Below are 25,251 nucleotides of genomic sequence, written 5' to 3'. Positions count from 1 at the left end.
TGGAAAGGACAATAAATGTCACCCCTGGGCTCCCAACTCCAAGTCCTACCTCATATGCTAAGGCCATGATGTCTTAAATGGGAGCTGGCTAGCTTCCCACTGGGGCTACCCTACAATAAGCTACCGGGCTCATCTGAGCTCTGCTGGACAGGAAATGTTAAGTAACGAGGGAGGTAGAGAATGCCAGGTGGCTCAGTCTTACATCTGTACTTGAGAGGAGTTTCCATTTACGGCTCACTCCTTCCTGAAACAGATGTTTAAAGGTGTGAAGATAATACTGTGTTCAGGATCTGCCCTGTGAGCGGGGCGCCCAAATGACTTCAAAATGCTTTTTTGCTGGCCCAAGAAGTGGCAGGTTGATTCCTTCCGTCTGAAATGAGCCCCGGTCATCAAAGGGAAACCTGGCCGATGGAACCACGTGGGTTCATACCAACCCCATCAGTGATTGGAATCCTCACCAAGTCTATTCGCCTTTCCACTCAGCTCACTGAGGCGGTTCCATGAACCAGCATGAAATTCCCTTTCAATGCCATTTTCCACACAACCTTTATGTAAGTAATACAAAGCCAGTGGCCACCCCAGCCCCCAGGCACTCCGCAATTAACGGCCTTTTAGGTTTTTTTTTTTACAGCTATCCTCTGTTTCCTGCCCTTCAGCCAATTTCCACAGGACTTTGCCAACTTTCCACTTACGCTCATGCCTTGTACATTAACCTACGAGGCAGAGCGCTCTGTGAAAGTGCTTTTAGAGACATTGTCTGGTGTGCAAGCCATCCCATTCCACGCTGAGGCTCTCCCTAAGGCTGCTGGGGGCCTTCCTCAATCAGAAACCCTCCCCTCCCCAAAGTTTTTCTGTTCACTGCCTGAAACAGTCTTTCAAGTTCCTGGAAGCCTCACGCGGTTCTGGTGGGCTCTGCGGCTCCACAGAACGGAGGCATCTGGAAGAGCATTGCTGCAGGGCCCTAAGGGGGAGCTGCAAAGTGCATAAGGCAGTGAACACCTGGTGGGGGGTAAGAGGCTAGAAAGCGTGGCTGAACGCTGCCTGCCCTTGTCCAATCTGTAAAGAAAGGAAGGGAGGGGCAGCTAGAAGCCTTGGGAGTCTTACATTAAGTTAGAGTAATACATAGATGTTCTTTGACTTGAGAAAGGGCTTGTATCCTGATGAACCCATTATTAAACTGAAGATATGGTCAGCTGAAGATGCATTCAGTAAACATAGCCTATGAAACATCACCGGTGAGCAATTGTCGTCTACTGTGTGTGTCTGCCCAGGCACTGTGTCCCCGTGCCACTGCCTAGCACTGCCGGAGGATAGTATTACACATTACACTTCATCCTGCTAGCCGGGTGAAAGGTCAAAATTCCAAATAGGGTCGAATACCAGCATTGAAGAAAAGTGATACCAAATCAAATCAACCAAGCCCAGGAACATCTGCTGGAGGGATTATTACTAGCCATCGCCGGCTACCAGAACTTCTGGGCATTGGCTGCCACTGGGCAGAACTGATGGACTTCTCTGCCTTGATGACTTACGTCATCATCTAACTGCAGACCCACTGATAAGATGCTAGCTTCATAGGCGTAGCTTGCTGACGCTGACAGGCCCAAATAGTTACCAGAATGCAATCGGCTATTTATGCAGAAGCAGGAGACTTGCATGCCCCTCTCCTAGACTCAAGAAGCACATTCAGGGCATGGTAAGGGGAATGAGCTGGAGGAGAACCGGAGTCCTGGCTAATATACCCCGGATGAAGCAAGTGCTGACAGCTCACAGGGCTTCAGATTTCCAGCATTTCGAGACGGTAACACCATCAGTGACACCCACTTGACTCAGGGGCTTGTGACTCTTTAATACAGTTCCTCCATTGAGTGCTCGGCTGCAGACCGCTGTTTCAGCATGTGTGTGCTACGTGCCCTCTTTGTCCTATTACTGATATTTTGGGGGCCTGCTAAGAGAGCGCGATACTGCAAGCTGACATAGGTGTCCTGAACTGATTTAAGAGAAGAACCCATCAGTTTTCCCACTTGTTCAAGCTCCACTGCTTTTCCCTCTCTGGGATACCTTTATAGCTTTTGTGCTAGGATCAAAGGTGTGAGTCACCATGCCCTGGCAAACCTTCACAGCTTTTATGTCTTCATTATCTCGGCAAATTTGTCATGCCTTTTTCTCCTGTGGGTTCCACAGTGTGGAAATGGATAAGCTCCTGCGGCCCTGTGTGGCTTGAAGAGGGCAGGAGGCTCCAGCTACAGTGTCCCACGAGTCTTTGGGACTTTGAGATGGGGCTCCTGTAGCCCAGGCTGGCCTTGAACTCACGGTGTAGCTGAAGATGACTCTGAGCTACTGATATTCCCGCCTCAACCTCATGATCACAGGTATGCACCACCACGCCTGGTTTTGCACAGCACTACCATAATGAGGACTGAACCAGTGTGCAAGCCGGGCCAGTACTGCCCCAAGTGAGCTAAACAGCCCTGAGATCATTTCTTTTTTAAACTGAAAAACAATCAAGGAAAATGAAATTATGTTTGCTCTGCTCTTTTCACAAAGCTGTTATGAAGGTCACGGGGTGGGGGTGGGGACTGAGTAGATGACTGCCTTCATGGCTCTGGTCTCAAAGTGGCAACACCAAGGATAGGCTGCTGGGTGGGAACAAAGGGAAGAGAGTGTGCTCTGGGAACCTTGGGGTTCAATTCTAAAAGTCTCATTTACAATAATAGTGATTAGAACTCCCAGTAGCGCCATTGCCAGGAGAGCCAGAGGTAGTTCACAAGATAAAGACCACCAAGGGGCAGTGGGAAATAAAAGTCTCATCCTAGCCAATCCAAAACCCGAGCTAATACGGTGCTTGTACGAGAAACAAGCCAGCTTTTTTTCTCATAATCCTGTGAATCAAATAGATTCTCTAAGACTGACAGTCACGCTACCAGGACGGCATCCAAACTCTCCACTCCTCAACGAACTCAACGAACACTACACGTCGTGAAGCCAATGTGGTGACTGAACGGGTTTCAGACCTGCTTCTCCCTCAGCCAAAACAACTTTACTCTTTTACAAGTCTAAGAAATAGTGCTAGGAATCCTGGATGTGGGGATACTGAATCCCCAGACTGAGGGAGGAGACGTTGGACACTGACGGTCAGCCATGTGGGGAGAAATGGCGAGGCCGATGCCTGAAGGGAGAGAGGATGGGCGTTCTTGGAGAGCTGTCACTAATTTGGTTTGACTGCAGGATGGGATTTCTGCTGGGCAGTGGCAAAGGACAGGCTTGCTTCTCAGCCTCTAGGGTCTCCCTTTCTAAAATGGAAGGTTGGGACGAAGTGGCTGCTGGGCGTGTTCAGAGCTCTGGCCACTTTTAACTTTTATCACAAGATGATTTAAACCTTGATGTGACCAGTCATGTGATTTCAGGGCATTGGCTGAAAATGAATTCAGTGACACTAAGTATCACAAATATGTTGGCTGCTGAAACGATCCAGAGGAGTTGGCTATTTGTTTTGGCTGTGGGTAGTTTCATATTTGAAACACACCACAGATATTCTTGAGGATTTTCCATTTTTCTCTCTCTCTAAAGTCAAACAGACAAAATAAAGATTTGGCTTTTAGAGAGTATACTTAACAGACTCCAAAACTTCAAAATCAGCTGAAATATTTGACAGTGTTAATACAGTCTGAAGTTATGGCCAATGCCTGAACATATGGTTTCCATTTCCTCCACACACAGCCTGGCATCTCATAATCAGGTAAGCTATAGGAAGAAACCCCATGTATGGACTCAGATCCAGCCACACGACACCTCTTCTCCTAAGCCTCCCACAGCCAGTTCATCATTAGGTGAAACCCTTGTTCAATGAGTTAGACAAGAAATGGGATAGAACCTAAAGCGGTCCTCATTTGGGGTCATCTTCACTAACATGGGCCCAGGGGAACTCCAGCCTATGAGCATCTGGATGCTGCTTGGACAGGATGAATCGTTACAGTCAGTTCAGGACACAAGGCTGTCAATATGGGTGACCAGCTTGCACGCAAGAGTTTTCTTTGTGTGTATATTATTTTCAGCTTAAATGTTAATCGTGCCCCCTCCCCCAACCCTAAAACTGATCTGGTTGAAGGGACAGTACTATGGCAACCTGATGTGTAAGCAGCGAAATGATTGTGAGTCTTAATTCCTATCACTGCTATTCCCAGTTAGTGGGATTAAAAGAACCACAGTGGGTTACTGTGTCAAGCGACTCTTCAGAAAGGTAGGTTTTCAGAGGCCTCAAGTGAGCAAGAGACCAAGTGCACAAGTCACCGTGCATGTGGTCTTTGGAGAGCACAACCACCAGCGGTCGGTGAACAGTGGGACTCTTGTTACGCGGCAAAATCAGTCCTATTGACTGCAGAGCAAGAAACCGAGGTCTCTCCTGGTGGTCGTGGCGCATGCCTTAAATCCCAGCACTTGGGAGGCAGAGGCAAGTGGATGACTGAGTTCGAGGCCAGCCTGGTCTGTAGAGTGAGTTCCAAGACAAGCTAGGGCTACACAGGGAAATCCTGCTTTGTAAAACCAAAAACCAAAACAAACAAACAAACAAACAAAAAACCAAACCAAAACAAAAGAAACAAAGTCTCTGAAGATTCTTGGAGAAATGGAAGATAGGATATGTCATAGCCCAAACCTGTAAGTCAAAAGAATGACTCACGCCATCTAGGACTGGAGTATGGTTATGTTAATACACCAAGCCCATACTGGGATTATAAAACCAAGGTTTCTAAAACACTGTCAAGAATGGCATGGGATGGTGCACCTCCGAATTCTCTACAATGAGCCAGGTATGCTGGCTCATGCCTATAATCCTAGTGTTTGTGATGCTGAGGAAGAAGGATGGATAGAGTTTGGGGCCAGTCTAGCCTACAGAGTGATCTCTAGGTTAACATGGGTACAGAGTGAGACTTCTGAAAAAAAAAAAAAAGAAAGAAAGAAAAACAAACCTAAAAGATGGAAATTCCTAGTCCACCCTAGACTTAATGCAAACTTCTCAAACCGTGGATCACGGTCCTAGAACTAACTGAGGGCGCTAATGAAAGGTCTGGCAACAATGAAGAGTTTGCGAAAGCTCAACAATCCGTATTTAATCCAAAATCTGATGTGTAATTAATTAATCTGAATCATTTTGCAGAGCCCCCACCCCCTGCTGCATCCTGCGACTCTGTCGCAGCCTTGGTTCTGAACACATAACATACAGTATGCGCTCCTTCACTATACATACTATCACACTGCACATGCCAGCCAAAATGCCCGAAACGCTGCAACTCAGCTTAGAGGCTATTGTAGGCTATGGACTTCAGGGTTTGTGTTGACTGTACATATGAAGATTTCTGCTCATATAGAAATGATGGTTTAATTATAGGGAACAAAATTTTCAACATTTTTGTGCTATCATTCCTCAGCATGTAATTGTCAAACTAGTGTACCTTTGGATTGTTTTGTGATGTAATATTTGACTATAAACACTGATGTTTGAATTACTGACCAGAACTTCGTAAAAAAAAAAAAAAAACTGTTATAAAAGTTTCAGTTTGGGAGGAAGGCAGAACTTTTAACGATTTCTGAAGTTGCTCTAAACTTACTTCTGCTCTTTCCTTTACTACCTATTTATGTGAAGTAGTGTATTCCTAAGACTCTAAGATCAAAATATCGATCAAGTCTGAAAAATGCTGAAGTACCACGTGCCCTGTAGTGTCAAAAATTTCTGTGTGTGTATGATATGTGCAATGTATATGTCTTATGACATACGTGTCACATGGTATATGAGTCACATGAATACAGGAGCATGCAGGCCATGATTTGTACATGTAGGTAAAAGGACACCTTGGGTGTGAGTCCTCAAGTTCTACTTTGTTTCACGCCATCAAAAAAAAAAAAAAACAACCCAGAATAAAATAAAAGAAAAAGAAACAAAGAGAAAAAATAAAAATAAAAGTATCCATGGTTGCTTTGTTTTTCTTTGGAACACAAAGAATCCACTCCTCCTGAGACCCAACAGCGACACAGGTCTGGAAATTCTCATTCTCATTGAAAGAAATAGCAGTAAACTAATTAGAGCTACTAACTTAAATATTCAAGTAAACGGTCATTAAGAATTATATATTATATAAAGTTGGGCATGGTGCACGCCTTTAATCCCAGCACTCGGGAGGCAGAGGCAGGCGGATCTCTGAGTTCGAGGCCAGCCTGTTCTACAGAGATCCAGGACAGCCAGGGCTACACAGAGAACCACAATCATCTTAGACTACCAGCCTAACCTTGTTTTGGATGCCAACCAATCAGCATTGGATTGGGAACACACGAGGGATTCTGGTGGAGAGCCACCACCCAGCCACACCCAGTCTGTGGATGACAGAATCATAAACACCAGTGACACAGGGCCACGAGAGGGAAGAGTTCCGAAAGTGGTCCGTTTAGAGCCAACAACAGGCAGAAAGGTATGTACTGAGGAAAACACTTCCAGTCCTACTCTCCACAGCAGCGGCACTCAACCTTCCTAATCTGCAACCCTTTAACGTGTAGTGACCCCCAAAGTTAAAATTATTTTTATTGCTACTTCATAGGTGTAATTTTTATACTGTTATGAAGTGTAATGCAAACATTATTGAAGACTGTGGTTTGTCAAAGTGGGTTGTGACCCACAGGTTGAGAACCACTGCCCTATATGGTTACAATGGGCCACTGAACTATCTAGAATTTTCTCATTGGTCTCTCTTGGTCCACACGTTACACTCATTATTTCTGCTCCTGTTTCTCAGCAGGTAAACAGTAAAAAAGTTATCCCGTGGTGGGGCTAGGCAAATTCTAGAACAGTCTACGGGGTCAGCTCAACCCAGGTTGGAGGGAAGGAAGAAATCCACTGCCTACTTTCAGGGCTGCCCATGAGTCCCGCTCTAAATCTATACTAATTAGGAAGTTATTCTGATTCTAGACTCTTATGTGTATTTTAAAACTTGGTAGCCAGGTGGTGGTGGCACACGCCTTTAATCGCAGCACTTGGGAAGAAGAGACAGGCGGATCTCTGTGTGCTTGAGGCCAGCCTGGTCTACAGAGTGAGTTCCAGGACAGGCTCTAAAGCTACAGAGAAAAACAAACAAATGAACAAAAGGTTCAGCAAACTCAGAAGGAAAAAGGAAGAGAGTATTTTCCTGCTTCAGACCCTAGTAATTCTTTCCTTTTTTCAGGCTAGAACGTGAAATGTTTTGTGTGTGTGTCAGGGGACATGGTAGTAGGCATTACACCAGGGCCTGATACATGCTAAACACATGACAGTCTTTGAAACCACGGGAAGGCAGGATCATCCCTTTAACCATACCGCCATTCCTGCGCTTAATAAAATAAAATAAAAATCACTTTTCTGTTTTACTCTGTAAATTGAATCTAGCATTGGGTGAGTTCTGGTTACATTACAGGAAAAAAAAACCCTGCAGATTTGACTCCTTTAGTTTTTACATTCTCAACCCAGTTCCTTCCTCGTGGTCACAGTTCCTGGCATACAGGGACTGCCCTGTCAGCAGCTCCTCGCCCCGCCCCATCCATGCAGCTAGCTGAACCACGCCCCTTGTTGCTTCATGTCCAATTCAGGAACCTCTGTAGTCGTAGTCAGCCTCACGAGGCTAACAGTGCCTCCGCTAATCTCTCAGACACAGCGACTCTCCAAGGCTCCCTTCTTGCCCTCCTCACTCCAGCTGCTCCTCCATTTCCCCTCCTTTATCTGAACTCCAATTCCTTAAAAAGCAAGTAACAAGGTTTATGGCTAATTATTCGCCAGTTAGACTCACCTTTACATGGCTCCAAATTCTAATTCCTGGGGGGTACATTCCCATGTTTTTTTTTCTTTTCTTTTCTTTTCTTTTCTTTTCTTTTCTTTTCTTTTTCCTTTTCTTCTCTCTCTCTCTCTCTCTCTCTCTCTCTCTCTTTCTTTCTTTTTTTTTTGAGATGGGTCTCTCTCTCTCTAGCCCTGGATGTTCTGTAATTTCTACTTAGATGAAGCTGGCCTCCAACTCACCAATATTCACCTACTTTTGCTTCCTGAGTACTGGAATTAAAGGTGTGTGCTACCATACCAAGTATGCATTTAAGAAAACACATTTTTATCATCTGAAGATAACTACCCCTTCAGAAGACTTGAAGACATCGGTGGCACATAAATGTTATTTACCTCTCTAGATTGTACTCATGCAATCACAGTAAGCTTCCCTTGCCATGTCTCAACCTCCTCCCCTTCCCAAGGTAGCCTAGAATCATTTCCTTATAAACTAGACTGCAGAAGCACAAATTAGAAAGACATGCTTCCCCTAAGTGGGAACTCTAACTTGGAGCACAAAACGCCATTGAGAATCAGAAGAGGAAAGATGTTAAGATGTACATGGAAGGACATGAATGTCCTTCCTGCTTGCATGGGAAATACCAGGACTCCCAATAGGAAAGTGTTCACTGGAAGTGGCTCAGTGTGAAAAGAGTCTTCTAGAAGCCAGTAGGAAGGAAGGGGAGAGCATTAAGCATTACTGATCATTATTAACCACACCAGACCTCCTGCCCTCGATTTCACTGATGGTCTTATTTGTTTTTTCCCCCTAATCCACCAGTCCAGGCCATGCCAGATGCAGGATGATGGGAAAACAGCTGGGGTCCTGCTGGCGGTTGGGGCAGGTCTCAGACTTGGACTCTTTGTCCTTTATGAAAGGCTTGTTTTGAATAAGGAAAGGAATATTATCTAGATTTAAAAAAAAAATCCCAGGAACGAGCTCAAGGAGAGACTTGGAGTTATAAAAAACAGCTGACAGACTCCTAAAAGCCAGAGAGGAGAAACGAAGCGGAGAGAAAATGAGGCTCCTTGTGGTTCTGTCTGGCTGGGCTGGAAGACAGGACTGTGGGGTGGGGGAGGGAGTTGGCTCTGCAGAAGAGCCCCCAGACAGAAAAGGGCCTTATTCTTCCAAGAGCCCAAACTAGGGCACAGTCTTGGAGTGGAGGCCGGAAAAGAAGGGAGAAATTAGGAATCCTAGCTCTCCAGTGGGCCTGTCTCAGGCCCAAAGGGGTGGGGAACACAGAAAATCTGGGAGTCGAGGCCCTAGGCTTGTGCCAAGCTAGTCTGAGTAACAGGACACACTGTGTGTGCTTGGCTGGAGGTGGAGAACTATAGGCAATGGGGACAAAGCGGAGGGCCTGGGCGCTAGTGCCCGAGAGATTGAAGAAGTCCTCCCCATTACATTCTGCCCTCTTCAGGATGCTATGGCACAGTTGAGCCTTAAGCTTCCTAATTAGGCAAGAGGCAGACCTGGCTGGAGGGAGTTGGGGGAAGGGTTAAGCCCACTCAGTCACACAGAGCAAGCCAGGTGCTGTGGACCAGAGGGTAAAAAGGCTCCCCTGCTCCCTTGGAGACTGCTGCAAGCAGGCCCCTGCTCCTTTGGCAGGGCCTCTTGTGGAATTCAGGCCTTAGCCAGAAATCTCTGCTTTAGACCCCAGAAGGTCTGAGGGAGGCTCAGGAAACCTGGCGGCTGCTCTTCAGGTTTGGCAAACTCAAGATTTTTCCAGCGCCTTGTGTTCAGCAAAACTGAAAATGTGTTTGGCCAGAAAGAAACCCTTCCCTAATTTTTAAACCCTGGTGCATCTTTTACATAAATTTGATCCACATGGTTTTGATTTATTTATATTTAATTCGTCAAATCAAATTACGAGTTACAATGATGAATGGAAACAATGGTAATTTCCAAGAAGGATTTTGAGCCCTTTTTCTTAGAATCAAATCACATTTCTTCACCCTCCCCCTGCCCCACAAGCCCCAGTCCTTAAAACTACCAGACTGAACTGGATTTGGAATTTAGAAGCCAAATGTGAAATAAAGATCCATGCTCGGCAGAGTCAAAGCATAGCAGGGAAATACTCCGAGGGAGGCACAGAGAGTGCAGGGGGGGTGCTTGTGTGTGGAGGGGGAGGTAATGAAGACGGGGCGGGAGTCTGTGCTTCTTCATTAGATGGCTTAAATAAATTAACCTGCCTTTCTGGGATCACAACAGAAGTGGCCGAGCCATTTCTCTCTTGGGTATGATTTTAGCACCAGCTCCTGAGTGAAGGGTTTTAGCCTTAAGGAACGAAGATGGGGGTGGGCCGGAACGGCACAGACTGCCTCCTTTTTCTGTCCTAACCTCCACAGTAGTCAATTCAACTGCCCCTCTCCTAACGGTACCCTTCCCCCCTCTCCTGACTCTGGCGAAGGCCCCTCCATCTGGAAACATTTAAAGTGTGTATAACAAATTTAATCTTGCGCAAGAGATCTCGGTATATACAGCACATATCCATTAAGCTAAATTGTAGGCATGCAATCGTATTTTACACAGTTCCGTCTGGCCTCGTTGACATACACACGGCGACCATTGCTGTCGTTCCCAATTCCCCGTCCTATTACACCAGCATCTTCCCCTGTAGCTCAGGTCAACAGTGTTTCTCTGAGAAACTCTAGCCACTGAGGTAATAAGACCAAGAATTCATGCTCAAGACAGAGGTGTCCTCCGCAAGCCATAGAACCAGTACCTGGTGCATCACTCTGACCCTAACCGTAGACATTGCTTTACCTCGGGTCTTATTGCCATGACACTAATTAGATACGGGTTGTAAGTGCCCACTTGCTACATGACAGTTATACAACTTGGGGAGGCATTTTATTTTCCGAGTCCCAGTGGTCCAGTGTACAGCATCAGTACAGTGATTGTTTATCTCCCTGGTCTGCCAGGAATGAGATGTTGCCTGTAAAATCCTAAGTATGTTAGGGAGACAGTCTAAAAGTACAACCTCTCAGTTAAACATGAGAGACATGTCTCTGACACCTAGTCTGAGCACAATGGCCACGGCCAACAATCAGTCCGGCAGATTCCCGTTCCGGAGGACCTTTGCATAGTCAGTGTTTCCTAAGGCTGACAGCAGCAATACGGCTGGATGCTCTAAAGTCTAACTGCACCGCACGACTGTCTTCCAAACCACGCTGAGCGACTCTCCCCTCCCGTAGAGAAGGATCTCCAAGTGTGCAGGGGGAGGGAGCCTGAGAAAGAAGTTTTAGGGCTGCTGGGAAGAGCAAAACCACTTAATTAGTGTTTCCTGAGCTCTCCAGGGAGGCTTCTGTTAGAGGACAAAGGTGAGGGTGCCGGTTCACAAGTCACAAGTCGGATGGAAGCCTTTCCCGCAAGGGGGAAAGTACAGTTTTATGAGCCCGATTACAAACCCTGTGCTCAGTGGAGTTCAAAGGAAACAGAGTTCAGGGTTCAGATTTTATTACTTTCCTCTGGTGAGAAGCAGCTTTAGCAGTAATTCCCCAGTCCTGATGTTGGCCAGCCTGGAGGGATAAGGAGCTCCAGGGGACTTCGGACATTCTGTCCAACTGTGGTCCTTACTACGTAGAACAGCTTCAGGAGCTCAGCAGGACAACACCGGTCGGCTCTGGATGTGGACCGCTACCATTTCCACTAAGTCAGCTTCACGGATAACCCCAGGGTCTATCGGGAAATATGTCTTTCACGCCCAGCGTTTAGGCCTAGAAATTTTCATGCCAGCTCCAACTCTGACACTCTCAAAAGGAACTGTCCCTGTTTAGGGTTCTGTTGGGGACCGGGCCTGAATGGCTGTCTGTGTCCATGGAGAATATTGGAAGAGGCACATGGTCTGATGGGCAAACAGCTGGCCTGGAAGTCACCTGTACCTGTTAGAAAAGGGGAGCTGGGCCCATCAAAACTCTTCTCTACAATGTAGATACATGGGCGGGGTGTGGAGCTGGGTTGCTTGTGACACGTGGAACATGGCTGGCTAACTGAATAGCAGAACTTCCCTCACAGGCTTTTGCTGAGGTAGTTCCTGCAGGGCTGTTCATTCCAGGCCCACTCTTGCAAAGCCTGGTTATTTAAATATTCATTTTGAAGACACCAGAAGTACGTCTTCTGATATAAGTAAACACCCCATTTTTGGGTTATTCTGAGTGAATTTATGTTTCCCACAATCAAAACGACCTACATTAGAATAGTACCTACTGAGTGGGGTAGAACCTCACACCTACAGTTAGTTGGTTGGGAGGCTAAGACAGGAGGATCCTGAACTTGAAGTCAGCCTGGGCAATAAACAAGACCCTGTTCAAATTCCCTTCCCCAGCACATACTAGTGTGTGTGTGCACGCATGTGGCATGTATATCTCAGTGACAGAACAGGCAATGAGCTGCCACCTCCAATATACAGCTTTCCCCTAATCCTAGCACCTACTCTGGAGCAGACCGTGCAGATGGACTATGGTTATACATCTGAACATTCCCAGTATAACATGGGGCTTTTTTTAATAGCTCATTTTTCACAGTCTGGCCAACAATGCTGGTTTCTGACTTGCTCGTCTCTACCGCAGAAATTGGGAACTAAAGTTTTCTCTCTCCCAACCTCCTCTGCAGCTGGAAGAGTGACATGGTTTTAATCAATGAGACGTAAGTGAGCACAGGTAGGGAGAGAGCCTGTTCCCACACTTTTCACGAAAGCCTTATTCTTATGGGTGCAGGGGGTACCCACGATGCCCTGCCCCTAGCTGAAGAACTACTGAAGCTAGTGGCTGTTGGAAGAGGGAAGTCATTTTGCTTTGTATGCTGTTCATTCTAGTGGATAACCTGACACCTATGGACATCTAGGCAGCACTAACTGGACTCAGTGGGTTATAGAAGGAGGAGGAGGAGAAACAAGGAGAAGAAGAAGAATTCAATGTTACATTTGTAACATTTCAAGAATTTTAAAAACTTTTCTATTTTTTAAAAAATAGACAAAATGAAAAATATATTTTTTTACTGAACTTCTCCAAATGACACTTGAACAACACAAGTTCTCTGAACAGCTGAGCTACAAGGTACTGAGCAAAAATATTTCAGAAAGTATTGCCCTGTGTACATGAAGAGCTGACAAAGACAAGACTGCCATCTGAGGAACCCTTTAATACAGTTCCTCATGTTGTGGCGATCCCCAATCATAAAACTATTTTCATTGCTATTCCATAACTGTAATTTTGCTATTATGGATCATAATATAAATATTTTTGGAGATAGAGGTTTGATCAAGGGGTCACGACCCACAGGTTGAGAACTGCTGCCTTCGGAGGTACATTTGATCTAAACCACAGAGAGAATTGGACGCTGTGGATGGAATCAGGGCCTTCCTGGCAAGACTAGATACAAAACAAACAAGCATGAGAAACTGAAGGTCATGCATGGTAACTGAGTTCATCTGGTTTGTGCAGGGAAACAAATATCTGGTTAGAAAGTCAGATCAAATGACAAGTCTGGAATGACAATTGGAGTTGGGTTGTGCTCCAAGCCACGGGGTGCCAAGGAAGACTGCTGAGACATGAACATGTCTTTGGGAAGAGTCACTTCATAGTAATGCGTGGGAGGAACTGAAGGAGGGGGCATGGAGACAACACAGCTCACTAAGCAAGAGATGGGGAGGGTATGAATCCAGGTGGTTGCAGAGAGACCGGGGTGACATGAGACGCACTGGTACACGTAAGTCCTGCTGGCTGTTGTTTGGATGTGGAGTGTTGGTCAGGGAAAGCAGAAAGCACAACTATTTTACTGTACAAAATAGAAACAATAATTTCACATAGTACCTCTGGAGCTGAAGACAGGAACGGTTTTATGTAGATGTTGGAGTCATGAACCTTCAGGTCATGGTCCCCAAGTCCCCTGGTCACTCCAATAGTTGCCATTACCCGGGCCTAGGAATATAAGCAGAGAGTTACCAGAAATACACACAGTGGCAGCATCCTGTCCCAAGTCCTCTTGCTTATCACTCTAGGCCATTGGTACAGACTGTCGGGACAGACTGCTCATCACAATTGCGCTGTGTGGTGTCACCAAAGTCACTGCTGGATCTTAGGCTTTAGCAGGTTGCTCTGCTGCGTGTCCTCCGCTTCCTTCTATAAAGTCTGAACTGAAGGGGCCTGAAAATAAACCTAACTGTAAGGCATGCATAATCTACAGCTGCTGAAATCAGTTCATACTAAATCAAGAGCATCCACCCAGCCATGATTTATCCATCCATCCAAACACGCCCCCTCTACAAGTATTCGCTGGGCAGCAGCTACATCCTTAGCAATATCAGAGGCAATAATAGAAGGCGAAGCAAGTCTGGGGCAGCTCCTGTCTTTGAGAATTTCAACTATTAAGTTTTATGGCCTGAGGAAATAAATCTTTAGTGACTCCATGATCTACCTCAATATTCTTACAAATCCTTTCGGGTGAAAGGAACAAAACGCCCAGACTGCTAGGCTGCAGCCTCATGCTTTCTCTAAACTTGTTAATGATGGTTTATGAAATTAACATATTGTGTTATGGAATTAACATATTTTGTCAGTATCTACAGAGTCACCTTAAATATCCCCTAAAGCACCTACTACGTGCACACACCATGTGGAAGGGACAGAAGATTTCATCTTGGTAAAGGAGGCAAGAGGTACATATCTAACAAATATATAAAATGTGCTTAAGTTCTGGAAGGCACACAAACAAAGGGATGTGTGAATTTTGAGGAAACACAAATTCTACTGAGAAGCTCTCACGGTGGAGGCAACACTATGTGGTGCCAAAAGATACAGCATCAGACAGGCAGACACAGAGTGATAGATTGCCCGTCAGACTGAGTGACATGCAGCCTAATGGCACTAACATTAAGTCTCCAACAATAGAGCCCATGTAGTGCTGCGGCTCTAAGACCTGAGCTGGGATTTCCCTCTATTACTTGAGTAGTAACTACCTCATAGAGACAAGGATGAGGGAAATCCAAGAAGAAACACTAAGTTTCGGGGCAGGTTGAGAGGCACTTGCCACCAAGTGACAACCTAAATTTGATCCCTGGGACTCACGTGGTGGAGGGAAAAAAACTGCAAGTTGTTCTCTGACTTTTAACACATGACCTGTGACTCATAAATAAATAAATATAAAACAAAATAAAACAAAAACAAAGAAAGGAAGGAAGGAAGGAAAGAAGAAAGGAAGGAAGGAAGACACACTATAATCCAACATAGTTTCTTCACCCTTGTTTTTTGGAAGCACAGTGAATTGGTGGTAGTCTCAAGTCAGAAGGTATACATGGCTTATAATACTGCAGAAATGAGATTATGCTACTTATAGGGGCTGGACTTGAAACAGGATGTCACACCAAGGCTCAGGATGGCCCTCAACTCACTGCAATCCTCTTGCTTCAGTGCTGACCACCATGTCGTGTGTGTGTGTGTATGTATGTGTGTAAGCAGTGTGCATGTGTACCATGGGGATGTGTGATGGTCAGAAGACAACCTTCAGGAGTTCTTTCCTTTCACCAAGTGTGCTCCAGGGACTAAACTCAGGTTACCAGGCTTGGTGGCAAGTGTCGTTACCCACAGAGCCACCTTGCTGACCCCCATGACACATCTTAGGTCCAGATTCAAAGGGTATATAGGCTGGATGGGTCTCATTCCAGTTAAGGAGTGTTCAGCTTGACATGGGCACATTCTGCATCTCTCTTTCCTGGCCCTTCTGCCTTCTCCCTGCTGCAGTAGCTTCTCTGGCTAAAAACCACCCGCCCATGTTTGGAACAAAGAATGTAAATGCTGCTGGAAGTGACTGAACTTGTTTACACCTATACAGGTGTTGCCCACAAGGCTACTTAGAAGAATTTCTGGAAATAAAACATAGCAGCTGTGAAAATACCCTGCCATGCCTGAGTAGAAGTTTGTAAAGAGGAAAAAACAAAAAACAAAAACAAAAACAAAGACAAAAACAAAAAAAAACTTTACAGGACTCCAAGAAACCAAGGAGAAGTGAGACAAGGATGGTGTGTCTACTTTCCTCCAGGGTGGAATAGAGACATGCATGATAGCATTCCATAGAGCAACAGGCTACATACCAGGTAGTGGTCCACACAACAACAGGCTACAATGTAGCTTTCCACAGTGTAATAGGCTACAATGTGGCTTTCCACAATGTTAACAGGCTACAATGTAGCTTTCCAAAGCACAACAGACTACAATGTAGCTTTCCACAGTACTAAAGGCTACAAAGGCAGAACTCCCCCACCACTTGCCACAAGACGGCCCTTCTTCTTGAGCCCATTGAGAGGCTTTGGGACATTTTGGTGAATCAGACATTTCATTTAACCCAAATATTTCAATCTCATCGTTGAAGCCATGCTTACTTGTACAAGGCCAAGCCTGCTAAAATCCCAGCATGGGTGGGGGAGGGGCTCTGCATGCCTCACCCCTTAGAGAGGAGTTAATCGGCAGTCATTAATTGCTAGGGCAGGGAGAATCACTCTTTTTTGAGGGTGTGGTCAATGCTAGGTTTCCTATGCTCCAGGGGATGGCCTTGTGTCATGGACTTAAGGGCAGCACTAACGGGGTACTATAACAAAAAACAAAACAAAACAAACAAAAAAAAAAAACAAAAAACAAAAAAAAAACCAGCAAGTGGAATATGTTGGAAAGGATATGGAGAGGAAAAATGGAGTGATGGATATCGTGCTTTATTGTAGACATGTATGAAATTCTTAAAAAGAAAAATTATTTTTGAAAAGAAAACCCAAAAATCTTCATGCTGATTTCCTTCTAAGGGAGACAGCAGTCCATTTTTCTGTTCAGGAGAGCTTGTGGAACCTAAGCGAAGAACTGTCTCAGTACTGACACGTGTAACCAGGTCAGGGACTGGGAGGGACAGTCTGGACCACGCTAGAGACCTTGCTTTGATATTCTTGTGAGTCATTTTTTTCTGGGTAAACACTATCTAATCCTCATAGACAACTCGCTTGAAGACTCATCTTCTTGTGGCCACACTGCCTACTTCTAATTGAAACTCTTAGCTCTGACTGCAGTGAGTTGGGTTCGTAGGAAGTTTAATCGGGTGTGGGCTCAAAGCTTAGGCATCTCAGCACGGACATCCGAACTTCCTACACGTCTGCTCACACATCTCATGTCTACAGTCTTCTTTGGGTTCAACCGTGTCATTCAGTGTTTGCGTTTGACGGGGGTGCTGGCACTCAGTGATGACTCTGTTATTGCAGTCTGGGCTCTTGGTCCTGGGGTGTAATTGCAATGACGCTTTGGAGTCCTTTTGTTGGGGCAAGTAGAAAAGTCTACTCACAAAGTTCAAGCATCAGTGGTGGGATGAAAGGATGCTAGCCGAGAGCAGAAAGCCAGAGTTCCACACCGGGGCTGTCCTCTGCTGGTGGTGTGGTTCTGCTTGGGCGGTTTTAATCTTGCAGCCTTGTCTGCCGAGTAGAGGTAACACAGCCAGCTTGACTTGCCTCTGAGCTTATATCGGTTATAAGACAGGGTGGTGTGTGTGGAAGTGGCTGTGTTTAAACCGTAAAGAGTGACTCAAATGGCTAGGGAAGGGGATGCTAGATTCACAAAATTGACTGCTCACCAACACCCTCAGATTCTGCTACTGTCTGGACCCACAAGGTAGGTGACCTGAAGAATGATGGATGTGATGCTTGCTTAAATTGTCATGGCTATAAAATCCCAAACTCCGGAGTGACAAACACAAACTGCCACAGGCTCAGTGTACACGGGGCTCCAGACACCCCTCTCATTCCAGGATGAACACGTCACAGGCTCAGAGTACACGGGGCTCCAGACACCCCTCTCACTCCAGGACAAGTGTGAGCCTACCTTCTTGCCTTCTCCATATATAAGAGGAAACTTCAAGTCGTCATCCTCAATGGTTTTGTATGCCCTGGAGGAGGATAAACACCATTTTAAAATAGGCTTGCACTCAATTAATGACCCTCTGCCCTGACATGGAACCTCATTTTCCTAGAGGTTCCATCCATGTACCGCATTGTCTGCCTCTTTGTTTATATAGTTTACATAGTCATTCTCCATACAGAAATGTGTGTGTGTGTGTGTGTGTGTGTGTGTGTGTACTTTGACAAGTCAGGAACTATTAAGTCTTTGTATTCTTAAAGAGGGAGAAAGCTACTTATCATTAGTGAGACCGGGGAGACAGAGTTCTGTTCTTAGAGCCTTTGTGATAATGAAGCGGTCCAGCAGCCGCCGAACTCTTCCTGCAGCCTGAAACTGTGATAAACAGCAGTGCTCTGGGGTAAATGGAGTGTGCTCACCCTCCGAGAGCCAGTTCTCACCTTCAGGGGATGTTTACATCAAACATCCTCTATTGGGATGACTGGGGTCGGAGGACACAGCACCCGTTTGACCTCTGGATGAGAGTCCTGGTTGGCAGAAAATTGTTTCACAATAGCTTTCAGAGGGCCATTTGCCACACAGAAAACTACTTCATACTTCATCAGTTTACAGCAGACATCGGTGTCTAGATGTCACTGCCAGCGAATGAAACCATGTGTCCCCACATCTGCCCATAAGCAAATTCAAAAACAAACAAGCAACCATCATAGCCAGTTAGTAGCTATGTCCCCTGGCCAAAGCAGATCTACCCTTCTGTGTTTCTTTTCCTCATTTGTAAAGTGCGGATTATGCACAAGATACAAAGGGCTCAGCAGAGAGCCTCCGCTCATTAAGGACCCAATTAAGGGCAGCTATTAGTAGAATGTAGCAGGTAATTAATTTTTTGGTGTAACACTTCCCCTTTCTGCAAGATGGGAGGGATATCACTACCCACTCACCAGCCCAGGATGACGTGTGCTGGGTCCTCAGGACTTCCTCAAGAAAACAAGGTCAAAAAGTTATGAGGAAAAATAAGTACAAACAGGGTGGGGCAGATTTGAAATGCGTGGAGAAAACCCATTTATTGAATGACCTCCCAGACCTACACTTCAGGCAACTAGAGAGTGAGGGTGAATCAAAGGCATGGGCTCTCTTGAAATATAGAAGCATCCAACCCAAATTCGAAGGCACCGAGAACAAGACACAATGGCCCATGACAAAGATGCCATGCTGGGACTCATTCACTGCATGCTAACCTGAAAATTAAAGGTTTTTGAAAGCATGCACCTTCAAGGTGAAAGGAAGCATGCCCTGCTGTCCAGGGCCCTATTTGCACACGCCAGTCTTTCCCAGGTGAGAGAATCAGTGACGTTTTGCCACCAAATCCACCCGGGTTCAAGTTCAGCGCTGAGTAAGTGAATGTAGTCTCTGGACCTCAGTATCCACATCAATCAAACAAGGAGAGTCAGCAACGACGGACAGAATTTAGTATGTGCTCAGCACAGCTATGCTCAGAGAGCAGCAAGGCTGCTTCAGTCCCTGGCAGCTGAGCCCAGAGTCACCCAGAAATTGAGTTTTCAAGGAAATAAAAAAAAAAAAACAACAAACCATAGTATTTCCTTCCATTAAACCTATCAAATTAACACAAAGTGGAAATTAGCCACTTAGCTGTTTAATATACTCACATGAACTATTTTAAACACTGAGGGACATAAGCCACTTGGGGAGGTAAATAAAGCTATTATTAGACTCTAGCCCCAGCTTAGGGATCAACTGCGCTGAGTGGCTCTCACCCTTGGCTATATAATGAACCACCTGCAAGGGCTTTAAAACATCCTGAGGCCCCGGGTCACAGCACAGAGCAATTAAAGTTGATTCTCTGGGAAAGGGGCATGGGCATCAGGTATTTTGTTTTTAAACCTTCCAAGGAAAACACTACCATACAGCTATGTTGGACTCTGCTGTAGACCAAGCTCCGGTGAGTTTACACTGCAGGCAAATTAAGCAGGGAGGCCCTCATCAGTTTGACTACTGACAGGAGGGACTGGATGGCTCCAAAGAGGGGAAGGAAATGGGCTGAGAAAGGCCCTCAGATGAGAGTGAGCAGGCATTCAAAATGCTGTGCGGGTGAGAAGGCAGTCTTGACAGGGCGGCGATGAGGTAAGAATCAGACACAGGGAATGGCCAGCCTTGGGATGCCAGCACAGGAGTTTGGAACTAGAGAGGAGGCAGAAGGCAGCGGATCCCAGAATCAAGGGCAGGGAAACACTCCCTAGAGACTGGCTACGAGACTGGCTTGGGAAGGCAGAGAGAAAACTGCTCCAACTCCACCATAAGTTCATCCTGTCAAATCCTCTCAGGACAGAGGCCAGCAGGATCACAAAATCACACAGCTCGGAAAGACAGACACACCACACTGCCTTTGCAGTGGCTACCCCAGGATCAAGGCAACTGCAAAATTCGACATTATACTTTAGTTTATTAATCTATCCTCAGAACAAGAAATTAAAGGAGAAACAAGGACTAGACAGGTGGCTCAGTTGCTTGCATGAAGCCCAAAGTGCAGCTGTAATGCCAGCAGCTGGGAGGTGGGAGAGGGTGGATCACAAGTTAAAAGGTATAGAAAGGTTATCCTTGGACATACAGTGCATCTTCAGCCAGCCTAGGCTACAAGAGACCCTATTTCAAAATGAATTAAAAACAGAAATGAACAACCTTAGGAAAAGAAAGAGTTATTCTGTTCCCACTGGCGTTGGTTTTCAATAAAACACGAACCCTTTCTCCTCCAGTGACAAACAAACACCATCATTGTACTGAGAGAGTGCACAACGGCACTTTCTCCCACACATTCTTCCTGGGTATCAAGCACAGCACATTCTGTAAGGGGACGTCTGTGGACCAATACAGAGCCTGAAGAATAACATGAAATGAAATACTTGGGACTGGGGTGTTGCTTAATAGGAAAGCTCACGGTGGGCTGGAGTGACGCCTGGGTTTGAATCTCAGCAGCAAAAACCAAACAACAATCAAAAAACCCTCAAGAATTGACAACTGGCAACCAGGTGAGAGTGTGTATAGGGCTAAGAATAAGTCCAGCAGATTTAATTTATTGGGGGCAGATACTGGACTTGGTAGTTATGCATAGCTTCTAAAATCTGTCAGAGACCCCATCTCACTGATGGGGAAACTTCCCCAAGATCACACATTAAGTGAATAGCTGTAACCCAGGAAACACCCCGAAGTATGACAGCAGGGCTAACCTTTGGGGACGTTTGCCTCTGGCCAATGAGCCTGACATGAGACAACTCGGAGTGGGTGGTCAGCAAATATTTGGTGAGGAAGAGAGAACCTGGGCGAGTGAGGACAGAACACTTTCGGAGTGTCAAGAGAACAAATCCACTGCCTGGCAGCCAAGGAAATCTACAGGGAAGAGGGCAGGCTGCCACAAGCTCCTGCAGTGAACTGAGCTGCTTTGTACCCTGCCTTCCCTGCTCTGATGAACTGCAACCACCTTGAAATCATGAGGCAAACAGGTACTCCCGACTCTTATGCTGCTCTGTTAAGTGTTCAGTCACAGCAGTGCACAGGTCACAAATCTTCCCCTACGCTCATGAGTTCTGCGAGAGAGGACATTTTTGATTGGGTAAATCTAATGTTCCTGGTACCTCAACACATTATGGTGCTTAATAAATTCTTGATCATTTAAGCAAATCGATGTGTTCTACCTTCCCCAGCAGAGACTTTTCATGCCTTCCTATTCTCCTTTTCAGAACAGAAGCCAAAGACTTCCTTGCACGCAAGGGGAGTTCACAGTTCATAGTCTCAGAGTTGTGAGCTTCATCCATCTTTCTTCCTGTGCTGGCAGGCTCTGTCCTAATCCGTGGAGCCTCAGACCTTTCCTGAGCACTTACCTCAAGAGATCTCTGTGTAGTCACAGAGATCATTCTAGCTATTACCGGGTGAGCATTGTTACAGTACTCCTTCACCAAGAACACATCTGGCCAACCCCTGGGTCAGTTTTGTAATTCTCATCAGAAAAAGCTTAGCCCAGCAAGCTGACCTGTAACAAATCTCTCAGCATCATTGCTCCTCTCCCCACCCCACCCACACTTACCTTCACATAACCCATCTATGAAAACCTTCCTGATCTGGCACTGGTACCCTGGGATGCTTTCTTCCTGGTCGCTGTTTCTTTAACAACATGAGACTCTCATTCCTTCTTCCTCGGCTGCTCTACCCCTAGATCTCCCTCTCATCCTACAGGAAAATGCTACCTCTGGCCACACAAACCATAGTGCTTCCTGCTGCTCACTGCCCCATGTGATCCTTCATGCTGTACACTTAGCGCCCTGTGAATTAGCTTACTGTGTCCGCTCCATCCCCATTCTGAACATTAGTTCTATGAAGACATTGACTCTGTAGGTTCTGCCTGCTCTTCACGCTGACAGGCAGGCAGGTAAGTACACTGTGGACTGAACCCAGACGCGAGCAAACGTCTGAGTGAATGAAAGATAGTTGGCCCTTCACCTGCAACTGCTGAGTTCCTCTCTAAGACGGTGTGCCATTGCCTTAGTATTTCTATTCACCTTGCCTTCAGCAGACTTTTCTCTGAAAATCAGAGCTAAATTCTCTCTTAAGTAGAACTCTTTATATTAAAATTGTAGGTTCTCTTTCATTACCTATACATATTAATAGATAGTTACAAAGTAATTAAATCACCATTTACGGTTCTTCAAATGACTGCTTTCTACAGGTAATTCCTAAATATCCTTTGGGATGGCCATTTTTAAAAGTCACAGTTCTGCATGCTGTTTAGTGTTGCCAAGACACTGTAGCAACTTCAGTTTATATTGACTGACATACATAATTTACATTAATTTGGTTTAAAGGTCTGCTGCCCACTTGAGGAAGTATCTTATGACATGTGCTGTGATGTCTGTCTGCAATCCTATCTACTTTGGGAACTGAGGCAAGAGAAGGGTTTTAGCAAGGACTTTTAAGTGAAATGAAGTCCAAGCAAAAGGAGGGAGGGGAAGGAGAAGAGGAAAGAGAAAGGAGAAAGTCAAAAAAGAGAATGAAATTCTTCTTGGTCTTTGGGGGAGTTCGTTCCCCGCCAGAGGACCCCCTCCCACACACTGTAATGTGTGGGTGGGTGGGGAGGGGTGGGGGATAGGTGTGTGCTCTTGTGTGGAGATCAGAGGACATCCGAAGGTGTTGTTTCTAAGGTGGGTCAACCACTTTGTTTTTTTGAGACATGGTCTCTCACCCAAAGCTCACTAGCTAGTCTAGGCTGGACCCAGCTAGTCCCAGGGCACTGTCTCTGCCTCTTTAGCCCTGAGCTCTATTTCTGTTTGTTTGTTTTGTTTTTCGAGACAAGGTTTCTCTGTAGTTTTGGAGCTTGTCCTGGAACTAGCTCTTGTAGACCAGGTTGGCCTTGAACTTACAGAAATCTTCCTGCTTCTGCCTCCCAAACACTAGGATTAATAGCGTGCGCCACCACCACTCGGATAAATCTTTTTTCTTTCTTTTCTTTTCTTTGATTTATTTTTGGTTTCTTAAGACAAGGTTTCTCTGCGTAACAGCCCTAGCTGTCCTGGAACTGGCTATGTAGATCAGGTTGGTCTCAAACTCATAGAGAATCACCTGCCTCTGCCTCCTGAGTGCTGGGAATAAAGGCGTGGGCCACCACTGCCAAGCGAGGCTCTATTTTAACGCGGCTCCTCATACACAGCACAAACTTTACCAACTGAACTACCTCCCTTTGTGACTTCTTAGCTGGGGTCCAGAGGTCACACTTGGACATCACCTACCCAGAGTACTTCCCACAATCTCCCCTTTCTCCTGAGCTACAAGCTTTCACTAAAACAGAGGGGTAGAAAAACTAACTGTTCATGTCACTACACTGATTTCCTTAGCAGAACTTCAAAGTCGTCTAAAGAGAATATGATCCCTTCCGGGGGAACTGAAGGACGGTTTGCTTTGGGGATGACAGAATCTGGACAGTCTGTGATCTCCACTGACACGTACCAGTGAGTCACATTCTTCCACTAACCTCTCGACATCGCCTTGGACGTCTCTCTTCCCCCGAGGCCCTTTTTTTTTCCTGAATGTTCCTCCCTCCTGGCAGAGCCCACTGTGGTGAACTGCAGCACTCCAGGCTCAGAGTCAGTGGTTTGGAAGTAAGATTGCAATCCTCACGTGTACTAGCTGCGTGAACTTAGGAAAAGTCCCTGAAATGCCTGGACTTGCTTCTTCAACTGGGTACTGGGGAGGATACTTTGCAAGGGCGGAAGGCAAATATGCCCTTTATGAGGGAGAGCCCGCTAATGATACATGAGTTGGGACTATTAAGGTCACAGGAACCTTATTCTTTCCTGAGTCGCGCTGTGGAGTTAAAGAACTGGCTAACAGAGGCAGAAACGGTACATGCTCATAGAGACACCATCCTGCTGAGCAACAGAGCCACCCCAACTTAAGCCCTTTCTGCTGTCAACCAATGACATACAAGCCTACAGGTACCTTTGTCCCAAGGAGCCCCAGGCCTTGGTAGGGCGCCGGAGATCTAAACAGCAATCTAAAGGGAGAATTGCTGGGTTAGTTTCCCTTTGAGACCCAGTGCCTCTCCAGGAGGGAGGAGAGAGCCACACGCAGTCTCTTTTCTCCACAGCACAGAGTCCTGGCCTTGGCACAGCCACGCCTCACCAGGATGGATGGAGGAACGGTGGGAAGAAGCATCCTGCCCTCAGGTCCTCACTGCTGCCTCCCTAGAACAAAGTCCCAACAGCAGCTCTCATCCCACAAGGCCCGGGAGGAAACACCATTTCAGGCTTGAAGCCCCAAAAGCCAGCGGTGGTTCTCAGAGCTTGGCAAAACCCCAATTAAGCAATACTGGAATCTGTCATGGCTCTCCCCTGACTGGCCCACCCCACCCCCATTCTCGTTAGGCCTTCCTGGAAAAAGCAATGTGGGGCTGGCAGCCACCTCATGCTTCCTTTTTTTTCTGCCAGCCATCTGTATTTCCAAAGGCATCAAAGCCCAGAGCCTGACCACAGAGTCACGGAAATGGAGGCTGTTTCCTGCTCCTGGCGCGGTGCTAGCGGGCAGCCAGCTCACCCCTCATTGCCTGCTCATATGTGCCCGTGCGTGTGCGCACACACACACACACGCGCGCGCACACACACACACACACACACACACACACACACGCGTGCGCCTCCCCCCTCCCCCGGCTCCTTTATAGTCACACAAGGTTCAGTATTTAAGTTCTAAGAGCTTTTTCTTCCTGGCTTTAAAGTGTTCCAGAACATCCTCAGACATATCTTAAGCTTGCAAGTGGGTGGGAACTTGGCCTGCTGGAAAGATGGGGTCCAGACAGTCAGGGACACTGAGTCTGTGGCAAGCTTTAACAAGAGCAGGCTCTTATCAGAGATGTGGAGGATGAGTCCCTGGGGAAAGTCTGCCAGAGCTAAGAAATATCTGGTATTTGCAAGGTAGTTTGGAGTCTAGCCTTTAGGTTTTGGCCTGGTTCAACTCCTCTGCCATAGGCTCAGCACTGTCTG

The 25,251-nt window shown here is 46.2% G+C and overlaps 1 protein-coding gene across 1 annotated transcript in view; it reads right to left on the bottom strand.

Moving 5' to 3' along the window:
- Ppm1h (protein phosphatase, Mg2+/Mn2+ dependent 1H) overlaps positions 1 to 25,251 on the bottom strand; it is a 255,649-nt gene that overhangs the window by 20,604 nt on the left and 209,794 nt on the right. The window contains exons 7-8 of the mRNA XM_048418385.3: positions 17,681 to 17,744; positions 13,643 to 13,750 (exon numbers count right to left, since the gene is read on the bottom strand). Of these exons, the coding sequence (XP_048274342.2) occupies positions 13,643 to 13,750; positions 17,681 to 17,744 (172 nt within the window). The remainder of the gene's footprint in view (positions 1 to 13,642; positions 13,751 to 17,680; positions 17,745 to 25,251) is intronic.

This window comes from Myodes glareolus, chromosome 26, assembly GCF_982192425.1.
Source record: "Myodes glareolus chromosome 26, mMyoGla1.1, whole genome shotgun sequence".
Lineage (NCBI taxonomy): Eukaryota > Metazoa > Chordata > Mammalia > Rodentia > Cricetidae > Myodes > Myodes glareolus.
The sequence above is the reverse complement of the archived record's forward strand: the minus strand, read 5'-3'. Positions and strand labels throughout refer to the sequence as shown.